Source organism: Camelina sativa, chromosome 16 (assembly GCF_000633955.1).
Source record: "Camelina sativa cultivar DH55 chromosome 16, Cs, whole genome shotgun sequence".
NCBI classification, from domain to species: domain Eukaryota; kingdom Viridiplantae; phylum Streptophyta; class Magnoliopsida; order Brassicales; family Brassicaceae; genus Camelina; species Camelina sativa.
In genome coordinates this window covers 26,070,081-26,083,366 of record NC_025700.1, presented here as the reverse complement: position 1 = coordinate 26,083,366, position 13,286 = coordinate 26,070,081, and the positions used below count along the sequence as shown (strand labels likewise).

The 13,286-nt window shown below is 33.8% G+C and overlaps 3 protein-coding genes across 3 annotated transcripts in view; 1 reads left to right on the top strand and 2 right to left on the bottom strand.

Moving 5' to 3' along the window:
• LOC104754063 (heme oxygenase 1, chloroplastic-like) lies at positions 1,163–2,678 on the bottom strand (the record flags this gene model as incomplete). The annotated part of the gene is made up of 2 exons (XM_010476222.2): positions 2,105–2,678; positions 1,163–1,368 (listed from the first exon to the last, which is right to left on the bottom strand). Coding segments are annotated over exons 1-2 (630 nt in total), but the record flags the coding sequence as incomplete, so codon positions are not given.
• Positions 3,868–5,621, bottom strand: LOC104752569 (SPX domain-containing protein 2). Its single transcript, XM_010474748.2, has 3 exons — positions 5,239–5,621; positions 4,831–4,957; positions 3,868–4,461 (listed from the first exon to the last, which is right to left on the bottom strand). Exons 1-3 carry the CDS (start codon positions 5,539–5,541, stop codon positions 4,019–4,021), a joined length of 873 nt encoding a protein of 290 aa, XP_010473050.1. The 5' UTR covers positions 5,542–5,621; the 3' UTR covers positions 3,868–4,018.
• Positions 8,611–13,286, top strand: part of LOC104754062 (potassium channel AKT1-like) — a 7,923-nt gene continuing 3,247 nt past the window's right edge. The window contains exons 1-11 of the mRNA XM_019238228.1: positions 8,611–8,919; positions 10,561–10,917; positions 10,994–11,051; positions 11,159–11,476; positions 11,557–11,802; positions 11,889–11,987; positions 12,094–12,126; positions 12,213–12,398; positions 12,501–12,695; positions 12,787–12,862; positions 12,947–13,278. Of these exons, the coding sequence (XP_019093773.1) occupies positions 8,738–8,919; positions 10,561–10,917; positions 10,994–11,051; positions 11,159–11,476; positions 11,557–11,802; positions 11,889–11,987; positions 12,094–12,126; positions 12,213–12,398; positions 12,501–12,695; positions 12,787–12,862; positions 12,947–13,278 (2,082 nt within the window). The 5' untranslated portion in view covers positions 8,611–8,737. The remainder of the gene's footprint in view (positions 8,920–10,560; positions 10,918–10,993; positions 11,052–11,158; positions 11,477–11,556; positions 11,803–11,888; positions 11,988–12,093; positions 12,127–12,212; positions 12,399–12,500; positions 12,696–12,786; positions 12,863–12,946; positions 13,279–13,286) is intronic.

The following is a 13,286-nucleotide window of genomic DNA, read 5'->3' as shown; positions in this document are numbered from 1 at the left end:
CAAACAATGATCCTTTTCTTCTCTCGTCCACTCCTCGGCAACCTTGTTCAGTTTCTCCCTTACGTTCTGTAATAATTGGGAAAGTTCGCCATCCCATTTGTAGAACTCGAGTTCTTTATTGTCAAGTATTCTCTCTGCTACCTGCAAAATTTGGTAAGCTTCAGAAGAAGAAAGTTTTAACTAAATTTCCAAGCGATTTTTTAGTGCACAAAAGATTTTACCTTTCTGCCAATCATTCGTCCACCAGCGCTATGGGCGAAGTAGATGTTGTAGAAGTGACAAATGAATGACTGAGGATCCTTCTCTGCTAAATCCTTTAAATACTGAGAATATTTTTTACCAGGAGCAGTTGGTTCTGGAATCTCATAACCTTGTTCCTTGAACCACTCCAAATCTGTGGCCAATTTATCCGCCCTTTCCAGTCCCGTGTTCTTGAATTCAGTATCTACAGAAAGATATATAATGCAGAATTAGATCCTGAGAAGGTTACACTAGCAAAAAAATCAGCTTTTGTGTAAAGATATTTCACAAACTGGTATCTGTTTCCAATACGTAAGGAAACTCAGTCCTTACGAGCTAGCATAAATATAATCTCTCATCGACTGTTTGAAGACTCTTATTCTACGTTAGGTTTGCGAGGACAACACTAAGATTGCAAGTCCAAACCTCCAAAACACAAATTGTACATAATATATTCAACCTTAAACCCACAATTCAAGAGTACACCATTCATACAAAGCACCACTATAACCAAATAAAGGCCAAGAGTACAAAACAAGAAATGGGGCAAATGAATCATCGTTATCAAATGGGTAAACACTACGACTTTAAACACTTTAAACGTATAGAAGTATTCTCCAAATCATTCATACAGACCATCAATATAACCAACTCAACCCAAGAGTAAAACAAAACCAAGTTGCCAAAAAATCTGACCGAATCAACTCCAAAACAAGATAAGAGGCAAATAAGATTAACGCATAGAAGTATTCTCCAAAATCATATCAAACAGAACTATTATACTAAGAACGAGATTAAAATTGAATCAAAGGAACGATCTTTATCAAATGGGTAGATACAAAGATATTAAAGACTCCAAATCACTTCACCTCTTCCATCTAAAATCAGGTCTAAAGATTACTACTTAAAGAAGAAAAGAAGGGAGAACNGCGCTATGGGCGAAGTAGATGTTGTAGAAGTGACAAATGAATGACTGAGGATCCTTCTCTGCTAAATCCTTTAAATACTGAGAATATTTTTTACCAGGAGCAGTTGGTTCTGGAATCTCATAACCTTGTTCCTTGAACCACTCCAAATCTGTGGCCAATTTATCCGCCCTTTCCAGTCCCGTGTTCTTGAATTCAGTATCTACAGAAAGATATATAATGCAGAATTAGATCCTGAGAAGGTTACACTAGCAAAAAAATCAGCTTTTGTGTAAAGATATTTCACAAACTGGTATCTGTTTCCAATACGTAAGGAAACTCAGTCCTTACGAGCTAGCATAAATATAATCTCTCATCGACTGTTTGAAGACTCTTATTCTACGTTAGGTTTGCGAGGACAACACTAAGATTGCAAGTCCAAACCTCCAAAACACAAATTGTACATAATATATTCAACCTTAAACCCACAATTCAAGAGTACACCATTCATACAAAGCACCACTATAACCAAATAAAGGCCAAGAGTACAAAACAAGAAATGGGGCAAATGAATCATCGTTATCAAATGGGTAAACACTACGACTTTAAACACTTTAAACGTATAGAAGTATTCTCCAAATCATTCATACAGACCATCAATATAACCAACTCAACCCAAGAGTAAAACAAAACCAAGTTGCCAAAAAATCTGACCGAATCAACTCCAAAACAAGATAAGAGGCAAATAAGATTAACGCATAGAAGTATTCTCCAAAATCATATCAAACAGAACTATTATACTAAGAACGAGATTAAAATTGAATCAAAGGAACGATCTTTATCAAATGGGTAGATACAAAGATATTAAAGACTCCAAATCACTTCACCTCTTCCATCTAAAATCAGGTCTAAAGATTACTACTTAAAGAAGAAAAGAAGGGAGAACAAAAAAAACTCACAACTTGGGAAATTGGAATCTTGAATAATCTGTTCAAGCGTATCATAAACCAATTTACTATCCACAAGAAACTTCAAGTAACCCTCAACAGTAGGCTCCCACTTAGCCACAGGACGTTCCTCAATAGCTTTAGTCTCTTTCTCACCTTCCTTGGCTTGCTCTTTCGTATGAAGTTTCATAGCCACAAACCTCATCTCCTCCACAAAACCCTTGGATTCTCCAGGATACCTCTTCTTCTGCTTCTCAGCCGCCGTCGTAGCCGCGACCACCACTAAAGACGGTGTCTTGTTCATGGGCATACTCAGAATCTGAACTCTAGGGCGTAGAACAAGTGGGTTTGGTGGGGAAATAGCAAATTGGAATCTTGAGAGTTGGGGATTCTTGAATATGGATAAGGATGAAGAAATCGAAGCTAAATAAGCCATAGTTTTTGATCGGAGAAGTAGAGATGGTGGTTTCAGAAGAAGTCACGCAATGTTGTTTTAGTTGCCTTGAAGGAATAGAGAAGAGAGACACACAAACACAACTCCAAACTGAATTTTTAAATTAGGGCAAATTGATTATTCAAGTAGTACTGTAGTAGTAGCATAATAAAATACTACTAAACATTATTGTGTATACTTTTTATAGTGACTTAAAATTATTAACAACAAAAAAAAAAAGAGAAAAAAAAATTGTTTACCCCGCCCGCCTCACGAGTTTCTATAACGAAGATAACGATGAGATTGAGAGATGAATTGTTTATTAAGGAGCTATTATTTAGGGTCGATGTATTATCGACAATGTGTTGTGCTGATTGCATACATGTCACAATGTCTCTTATATTCTGTATGGGTCGAAACTCGAAAGAGTGGGGAGACTCGTAGCCGGTTCAATGTAAAAAAAATGTCTTCACTGAAAAGGAAAAATATATTGTATGAAATTGAATTTAATATTTTTTCCAAAATATCAATTAATTTATTATTTATTACAAATTATAAGAACTACTTACTCGGTTCTTTTTTGGATGATCTTCTAGAATTATGCACACATATTAAGAAATCATTTAACTTTTGTTTATTTTTAAACAAAAACATCATTTACTATCTACTTTCAGAGAATTCAACACAATTCAACCAATAAAAAATAATCTGCATAATACAAATTGTTAAAACTAATAAAAAATTAATTAATCATCTATTAGACAGCTAAATGTAAATCAATGTAGAAATCGGCTAATGGTTCAGATATCTAATTTGAAAATCTCATATATATGATTGCATGGTGCCATTGTTTGTGTATAAAAAAGAATTCCGCGAACTGTTTAGGTTGATTTTGGCGATTTTCTTGTTTACATGTTGGGTAGCACACTTAGCATACCCTCGGAACCGCACTTGAATTTGATCAACTTTGGAATAGAATAGTAGTAGGATGAAGCGAGATCTGTCAAAAGGTGTATTACAGCCCATATACAAAAGAAAGGTCCATACATTACAACCAATCTGGCAGACCCAAAACATAACAAGAATCAGACTGCAACACATTAAATGCTTTACAGTCCTGCAGCATTCAGAGAACAGGAGTAAAACTGCGACTGAATGATGATCTACCCTTGATAAGTTGATGTATAAGAACACCACTAGTCTTTTCTGTGCTTTATAACACAGAAACAGATTACAGGTGGTAAAATATGTGTACATGAGCATCCGAAATGGCATTGGTACTTGAGTGGTCTCTTTCCGCCTGAAAATGGTGTTACAGAGAAGATTTTTCATTCAGGAAATGAAGCAAAAGAAAAAGTACACGCAACGAAATTTAAAATGTGGAAAGGTGATCACAGTTCTATGTTTTGATTCATCTTTTACAACTGTAAGTAAGCGTATACAATTACTTGTACATAACTATTGAAAGAAGAAAAAATAATAAAAATCATAATTCATTTCGCTACTTGTTCGAGGACGCCAACTTTCTTCTTCCAGGAATCATCCTCTAATCCACTCGCCTGTAATGGTGGCAACGAGAAGACGCTAACCGTGGAGCTACCGCTGCGGATTTCCTTTAATACCTTTAAAGCTGACACTGTGCTCTTCATGTACAAGCTCTCCATGTACTCGATCTCAGACAGTTCTTTTGGTACTCTAAGAAGATCAGAATCGTCCGTTGCTGTCTGGACCGTTCCAGAAGTTGTTGGCTCACCTTCCTCCAGATTCCGAATTTTGTTAGACGGGAAGAGATGGTCAAGCATAGCCTCGCACTCTTTCACAAACGTATTAAGCAGGTCGGTCGTGAAGAATGGTTCTTGAAGGACCTTTTGGATAAATGGTAAACGGATTAAAGCACCGGTTCGTTTGTCATACTTTTTGAGAATCTTTGCTAATCCTGTAAACCAATAGTACACAATTTAGGGAATAAGAATAAAGGTATAAACCTTGAGTTATTCTTAAGAAAAAGTGTAAGCAAAGCATCTGCGAGGAGTGGCCAAATTAATAAATTAGAGCATATTCCTTCATGTGGGCGCATTTTAAATAAACAAAAAAGTATACATAGATCGTGGAGAATATGACTCTTTTACATAGAGCCGTAATGTCAACACTAATTCAAGTTCCTACTAGTTTCTTACAAAACCCATGGGAAAAAATGTTAACCATTGACCTTGTGAAAGTGTTTCGACATCTAAACACAATTAACTGTTAAAAATGTGAGCTTGTTCTGGTTAGGCAGCTTTAATCAAAAGGAAAGAAAGCTTACCTGTATAGTTAAGAGCACTATAATTCATCAACAACACCATTTCTCCATGAAAATCTACAATCTCTTTCTTAATATTTATCATCTCTTCATTTGAATTCTTCGCCTTTGCCACTTGGTCCTTCAGTTCCTACGGTTCCCAAAACGAAAGAGTTTGAAATACTACGCATAATCCCAAAAAAAAAAAAAAAATCGCCACCACCCTTTCGAACATAGACCTAAATCTTTAACCAAACTATGCTCATTTTTAATTCAGAGGAACTTAATCAAGATCCGGAGCCATTCGTGAAAATTGTAATTCTAACAACATCAACTTATATATTAAAAGAAAAAAACCATAAGAATCCTAAAAGAATCTTTTTTTTTGTTTTCATAAGGTTTGGTAACGTTGGACATAGGGGGGGGGGATACCTTCAATCGAATGATATACTCTTCCTCTTGCTCAACGAAGAAGGAATTGAATTTCTCAAGCTCATCTTCGAGGAGACTAATGAAATCGAGCTCTTCCTTGGTCATACCAGAGGTTGGATCTGAGTCGACGGAATTGGAATTGGAATTGGAATCGGATCTCGAGCGTTTGCTAGGACGGTTGTCGACGGAACGTGGCTCCATAAGCTTAAGCTTCTTTTTGAGTTCTTTGTAGGAGAGGAATTTGTCACGCCATTCAGGTAAGGTTTCTTCGATCTGGTTGCTTAGGCTTTTCCCGAATTTCATGGCAGGCAGCTCCGCTGAGAATAAATAATCAAAAATTGGTTGGATGGTTTCCTGATATATATATTGTCTATTTGTTATTAAATGCCGAATATTCGTGGTTTTGTTTTTGGTATATCCTTTTTTTTTAAGTCTTTGCTGAAGCATTTTTTTTTAATTTAGTTTTTTTTTTTTTTTTTAAATAAATTTGTTATTCAGGTATTAGTTTATTTCCAACAGTGTTGTTGGCTAAAAGAGATGAGAATGCTAGACAAAGCAAGCAACATATATAGCCACTTCTGCAGTTGCGTGAACTGTAGCCGCCAACAACGTGTGTGTGTGAGAGTTGTTAGCCGGTCTTTTATTTTTTCAATAATCTAATCAGATTAACCGATCCGAACCAAATCAAAATAAGGTGTAAATTAGCTTTGGGACTAAAAATCGAATCCTTTTGTCCGAACCAAATCGAACCGGTTTGGAGGGCAAATTGGTTATTGATTAGTTACTGACAAACAATAGACAAGCATAAGTTTCAGACCATGAATGTTTGAGAGTTTCTAAGAAATTTTTAGATTATGGAGGCTGTATATATTTATTTGGTTTTCAGATGTTAGATTTTGGTTTTTTTTTTTTTCTGATTTTGTAATTAAAAAAAAAATTGAAAAATTAAAAGAACTTAATGTTGTTGGCTTGTTGCAAGCAAATCTCAAAAAACTCTTCTTGATTGAACAAATAAATGGTTTTTTGGATAATCAGAAACCAAAAACTAAGCTAGAAATAACTACCATTCAAAACCTAAATATATCAGTTATTGCTTTTCATTCTTTTTCTCTCTCTTCCATCTCCCCCAAAAAATAAATTTGCTATCCAGTGTAAATACCATGACTCTATGATCGGATAAGCGAAAAGCAATCCGAAGACGCTACTTTAAAGATGATTGATTCTGGACAGGTCTTGTCCCTTGACCAAATCATTACCGATCTCTTCTCATTTTAAACATTGCTTAGCTTACCAACCCTTATGAATTTATAGTGTTGAGCCGGTTCGGCCAAGTATTATATCATTATTCACCCGAGCTGTTTTTCTTATCCAAATGCTTCTTCTTTTAATACTTAAGTGTATAATTTTTACTTAAAAAATTACCAAATAGTATTAATATGGGATCCCTTGTTAAAAGTTACATAATACTAAGTAGTTTTATAGAAGCAACTCATGTATCCTATTTTAAAAGATCCTAGTATTCATCTTCCTTTATCAAATTTTCCTTCTATGATTACCTGTAAAAATATAGTTGTTTAAGATCACTCGGTAAATACGGTCCACTAATACACATAAAATTACTCTTTATGAAAATCCAAAATAATTCATTAAGTAACTTTCACTCGTGTCGTCTTTTTTCTTCCTTTTCTTGGATATAGTTCTCAATCACATAGTCATTGAATTCCTCTGTTTATTCTCCTCCTTCATGATCTGAGGTTTGTGAAACCTCTTTCTTTCTTTGTGTTCTTTTAAATTATTTATTGTCTCTCTTCCAAAAACATGTTGTGAATCACCTTTCACTAACAAACAAAACAAAAATAAACGAATATGTAAATAATTCTTGATATTTTTTTGTAAAAAATATATTAAATGAAAACTAATATCAAAGAATATTGGGTAAATTTCCCAACAACGTCTAAGTTACATATCCATATAGAAAATACCCCCAAAAGCCTAGTTTCTAAGGAACAAGCATATTTTATACGAATTGTTAATTCGTTTAGACATTTAAATGAAAAACAAAATAATTTTATAGAGTTTCGAACCCATGACCTGTGTTATATAACAACACATGCTTAAACAATTGTAACCAATTATGTCACAATGAATTCTTGTATGTAATCACAAACCAATCAATATTTAATCTCTTTGTGCCGCAATATGACTTCTCTTATTAAAGAAGCCAGTATTCCCTTCTATTCTTGAGCTGAAAAAACTGATATGGAAGCTGCAGACCGATCCAAAAATTAAAAAAAAATCTATCGAAAGTTTTATCTGAAAGGGGTATGAGTATTGATGTTGCTTGCCAAATCTGTTGAGAAGAGAGTGAATCTATCAATCATTCTCTCTATACTTGTTTGTGTTCTAGGCATATATATATATATATATATGAGTTATACTTCTTCTGGGTTTTTTTATTTGTCGTTCTAGAACTTTCCACACAAATTAAGAAAATAGATCAATGTTCTATTATACCTCTTTTTTAATACATTTTCTAAAGTTTTTATTGGTGAAAACATTAAAATAGTTAGGATAAAATTGGTATCTTTATCAAACATATGCATTGAAAACCTAAAATGACAAGTATTGGAAAACAAAATTTTTACTACTCTAAAATGACAACTAAAAAAACCAGAGAGAATATTTTTTTTTATCGGTATGAAATTTGAATTTAAATTTTAATTGATACTGAGTTTTAGTATAGATAGAAATTGACATTTTTAGAACTATAAGTCGGAAATGGTAAATTACTATGAATTTCTAAATTTCCTGAACCAATGTTGGGTTACATTAATCACTTTAAAAACTATACCCACCGACAACATCAAATAACCGGAATATCTATCGCATCGACAAGACAAATGCCTAAAGCATGTATAAATTCAAAACTTTCTTTTGAGTGGGACAATGTCTCACTTATATTTTACCATTTAAACAAATTACCTATAAAATGTTACATCGTTATCAGCAAATGTATTTTTAAAACAAACTCAAGTTATATTCTAGATTATATTTTTTCAGCTATTTTTTTTTTCAATAGTTACAAGTCAAACAAACAATAAAAATAGTAAGTATAATGATTGAAAGAAATTGAGATCATGCATTCATGCTCTGATGTATATAATTTTTAGTCAACTCTTCCTCTTACGTCTAAAATAATTTCTTTTCCATTAGCACAACTGTTAATGAGCTAGACGGATATTTTATTTTATCTCGGAAATGGAGAAGCCACCATTAATGCTGCTACCATAGGGGGTAAGACGTGAAAGTGGGTCCAGAAAACTTATTTTCTTGAAAGTGAAGGAAGGATCCAAAGTCAGAGATGACACACCCGCAATAAAGCCAAGAGCTAAGCTGAAGTTGCCTATTTTGCCTCTTTTGCTGAAACCAAAAGAAAAAGAAAAAAAACAAAAAAAAAAACGAAAAAAGGAAGCCGAGAAAATAAAATTACATAGCGGTGATGAGAAGAGGAGCTTTGCTATGCGGACAAGGCCAAGATGAGATTGAACAGTTGTCATCTCTTTCGAGAGAGAGTAGTCATTTTAGTCTTTCTACTGGAATTTTACCTTCACTTGGGGCTAGAAGTAACCGACGAGTTAAGCTGAGGAGATTCGTCGTATCTCCTTATGATCACAAATACAGGTTTCATTCTATTACCATCATCTCTTGTTTTATTTTCACTTGGTCTTCTCTGTTAGCTAAGAACATTTGCCTTCTCCAAGTTTCACTATTTCTTACGATTTCAACTTGATTCCTCATCTATGTATCTTCTTTATTGATTCATGTTTAGGAATCGGAAATACGAAAAAATTAAGTTTAGGATCATAATTGGCAAGTGTTTTTGTTTTTGTTGTTTTAAAATTAAGTTTAGGATCATAATTAGCAAGTTCTTCTTTTTTATTTTTGTTTTTTTTTATATATATAAAAAAAGTTATTTTTAATGGTTGGTGATCAACTTTTGTATTTTATCATGGGTACATAGTTATATACTTACACTAACCCCACTAAACTAACTAATCTTATTTCCTAGTAGTATTAAATTAGGTAATATAATTATTTCGTGAATTACAATTTTTAAATTTAAACAAATAACATCTAGTTTTGATCTTATACTAGACTAATTTATTTCAATATATCTTATCGTTCAATTTTTTTTTTCAATTGTACCTTTTGTATCTTTTTCTTTGACATGAAAATAAATAATAAGTTTTCATGGTTGGTGATTTTTTTTTTGACGTAAAAAATTGAATTTGCAATTTTAATGGTTAATGATCTACTTTTGTATTTTGTCATGTGTTATATTAGGTAGTATATATACACAACGATTAATCAACAGGTTTTCTATTATTTTTGTAAATTTGGTTGGATTAAAAGTTTTATTCTCCAATTATTAAAGATTTTATGTTGGTTTTAACTTGTAACAATTGTTATTCGATTTAAGTCTATTTATATCCCACTATTTTATTGAAATAATTTTTCTGTCCAATTTTTTTCACGTTTTGCAATTATTTTTTTTATAAATGAAATATAAAATAGTAAAATTACGTGCAAATATAAAATGATATTTTGGTCAAAAACACAAAAAAAAGTTGGTTTCTCTTATTCATGTTTTTCACGTTTGTTTAACTTAACTATGTTCCAAAAAAAAAAATTGTTTAACTTAACAATAAAAAAAAAACATCTATCTATCTCATTAATCACATATTATTATTATTATTATTATTATTATTATTATTATTATTATTATTATTATTATTATTATTATTATTATTATTATTACTGTTGTTGTTATTGTTATTATTATTAGTATATATAACTAATGATTATTTTTGTTACATCACAAATTCACAACTAACTCTCCTCTTTTGTTCAACATTTGGAATATTCAAATCCTAGTTCGTAATTAATATTCAAAAAAAGTAGATCTATGAAGGCGAAGGCAAATGTAGAATATTCAAGGCCTCCATTATTACTCTGGTTGGCTAATTTAGCTTAAAAGCCGCCTTTGCTTTTGGCTTTTGCTTTTCGGGATAATTTATAAATGAGCAAGAGAATGTGGAACAATCAAGGCACTCATATCTTGATTTCAACTATGGTGCAAAATCTGATAAAATTATTATAACCAATAGTAGAAAAACATTTCCTGTGGTTAGGGCCATCAAAACGTAACATAGTAATATTCAAAAATATGAGCTTTATTGGGGTATATTTAAAAGTAATTTGTGGGATATGTTGTAATATATGTTAAAAAATAGTATATTGATAAATATATGTTTACTACAGGATATGGGAGGCTTTCTTAGTGGTTCTAGTGGTTTACACATCTTGGGTTTCGCCTTTCGAGTTTGGGTTCTTGAGAAAGCCAAGGCCACCACTCTCTATCACCGATAACATTGTGAATGCATTCTTTGCTATGGATATCGTCATGACATTCTTTGTCGGTTACCTCGATAAGTCCACTTACCTAATTGTTGATGATCGTAAACTGATTGCATTTAAGTACTTGCGCTCTTGGTTCCTTCTTGACCTCGTATCAACCATACCCTCAGAGGCTGCTATGAGAATTTCATCCCAGTCTTATGGGTTGTTTAACATGCTTCGTCTTTGGCGTCTTCGCAGAGTCGGTGCCTTGTTTGCCAGGTTTGAACCATAAAGTACTCTTGTGTCTTCTTTCCTTCATCATTTTCTCTAAATTTTGACATTTTATTTTTAACAGACTAGAGAAAGACCGCAGCTTTAACTACTTTTGGGTCCGATGCGCAAAGCTCGTTTGTGTAAGAACATCAAATTGTTTAATATGTACTTATAATGTTAAATTCATGTAAACTACACTCTCAATGTTGTAATAGTGTAGATACTAACTTACTCGCATTTTTTGCAGGTTACCCTTTTTGCGGTTCATTGTGCTGCATGTTTCTACTACCTTATCGCAGCACGCAATCATGACCCAGCAAAGACATGGATTGGAGCTTCTAACAAAAACTTCCTAGAGGAAAGCCTATGGATGAGATATGTGACTTCCATGTATTGGTCCATCACTACTCTAACCACTGTTGGTTATGGTGATCTCCATCCAGTGAACACAAAAGAGATGATATTTGACATTTTCTATATGCTCTTCAACCTTGGATTAACCGCATACTTGATCGGTAACATGACCAATTTGGTTGTCCATGGAACAAGTCGAACTAGAAATTTTGTAAGTTAGCATCTTCATTACCTACCTTATTCAATCTATAGTTCAATATGACCTTCATAATTTTTTTTTTCTTTTTTCAGAGAGATACAATCCAAGCTGCTTCAAATTTTGCTCATAGAAATCATTTACCAGTTCGTCTACAAGATCAAATGCTTGCACATTTATGTTTGAAATATCGGACTGACTCTGAGGGGCTGCAACAGCAAGAAACTCTTGATGCGCTCCCAAAAGCCATTAGATCAAGTATATCACACTTTCTTTTCTACTCCCTCATGGATAAAGCCTACCTGTTTCGTGGAGTATCCAATGACCTGCTTTTTCAACTGGTATATACCAAAATGCATCTGAAACATGTTCCATTTTCGACAAAAAAAGCAAATGAATTGCTTCCATCGCTCTTTACAATTTGCAGGTCTCAGAAATGAAAGCTGAGTACTTCCCACCAAAAGAAGATGTGATCTTGCAGAACGAAGCGCCAACAGACTTCTATATCCTTGTGAATGGTACCGCGGTAAGAAAACATTACAAAGGTTCTTTACAGTTTTGTTAAGTTGACTTAAATGAAATGAATGTGAGACTAATTAACTTACATCTATTACATATTCGTTATGTTGCAGGACTTGATAGATGTAGATAGTGGAACAGAAACTGTAAGTCATGTCACATGGTTGATGTTTTCTCATTTTACTTTTTATTCCTTTTGTCTCTCCAATGAGAAGTTTATGGAGAATTTCAGATTGTAAAAGAGGTCAAAGCTGGAGACATTGTAGGGGAGATAGGGGTGTTGTGCTACAGACCACAGCTATTTACCGTGAGGACAAAACGGTTGTGCCAACTGTTGCGTATGAACCGTACAACTTTCTTGAATATCATTCAGGCTAATGTTGGAGATGGTACCATAATCATGAATAATTTACTTCAGGTGAGTCAACATATCTTTTTGAGGTTATCATAACTTGAAATCATAAAACCATCTATGAACACTCACTGACTTATCTCACTGTCTTTCTTTGGGGGAGAGCAGTATTTGAAGGACATGAATGATCCGGTGATGACGAATGTTCTGCTGGAGACAGAAAACATGCTTGCTCGGGGTAAAATGGATCTTCCTCTCAATCTATGTTTTGCTGCAATAAGAGAAGACGATTTGCTGTTACATCAGCTACTAAAGAGAGGACTTGATCCTAATGAATCGGATAACAATGGCAGAACACCTCTGGTGAGTGAAGTTCACAATATTCATTCTGTTATTTTAATTCTTCCCATCAAGCTATTAACTTAGATATGTTTTTTGATTGTTTCTGAAACAGCATATAGCAGCATCAAAAGGGAGTCTAAACTGTGTTCTTCTTCTGTTGGAATACAACGCAGACCCCAATTGTAGAGGTACTTGGTTGTTCAGTTTTCATATACTTGCCTTTTGATTTAAAGGGTAATTTCTTGTCAACTATTGAGCTTCTTGGTTTACAGACACGGAAGGGAGTGTACCATTGTGGGAAGCAATGGTGGAAGGGCATGAGAAAGTTGTAAAGGTACTGTTAGAAAATGGCAGTACCATAGACGCAGGGGATGTGGGTCATTTTGCTTGCACCGCCGCTGAACAAGGCAACTTGAAACTACTAAAAGAAATTGTTCTACATGGTGGAGACGTTACACGTCCCAGAGCCACAGGCACCTCTGCACTCCATACCGCTGTATGCGAAGAGAACATTGAGATGGTAAAGTATCTTCTGGATCAAGGTGCGGACGTTAACAAACAGGATATGCATGGTTGGACGGCGAGAGATCTTGCTGAGCAACAAGGGCATGA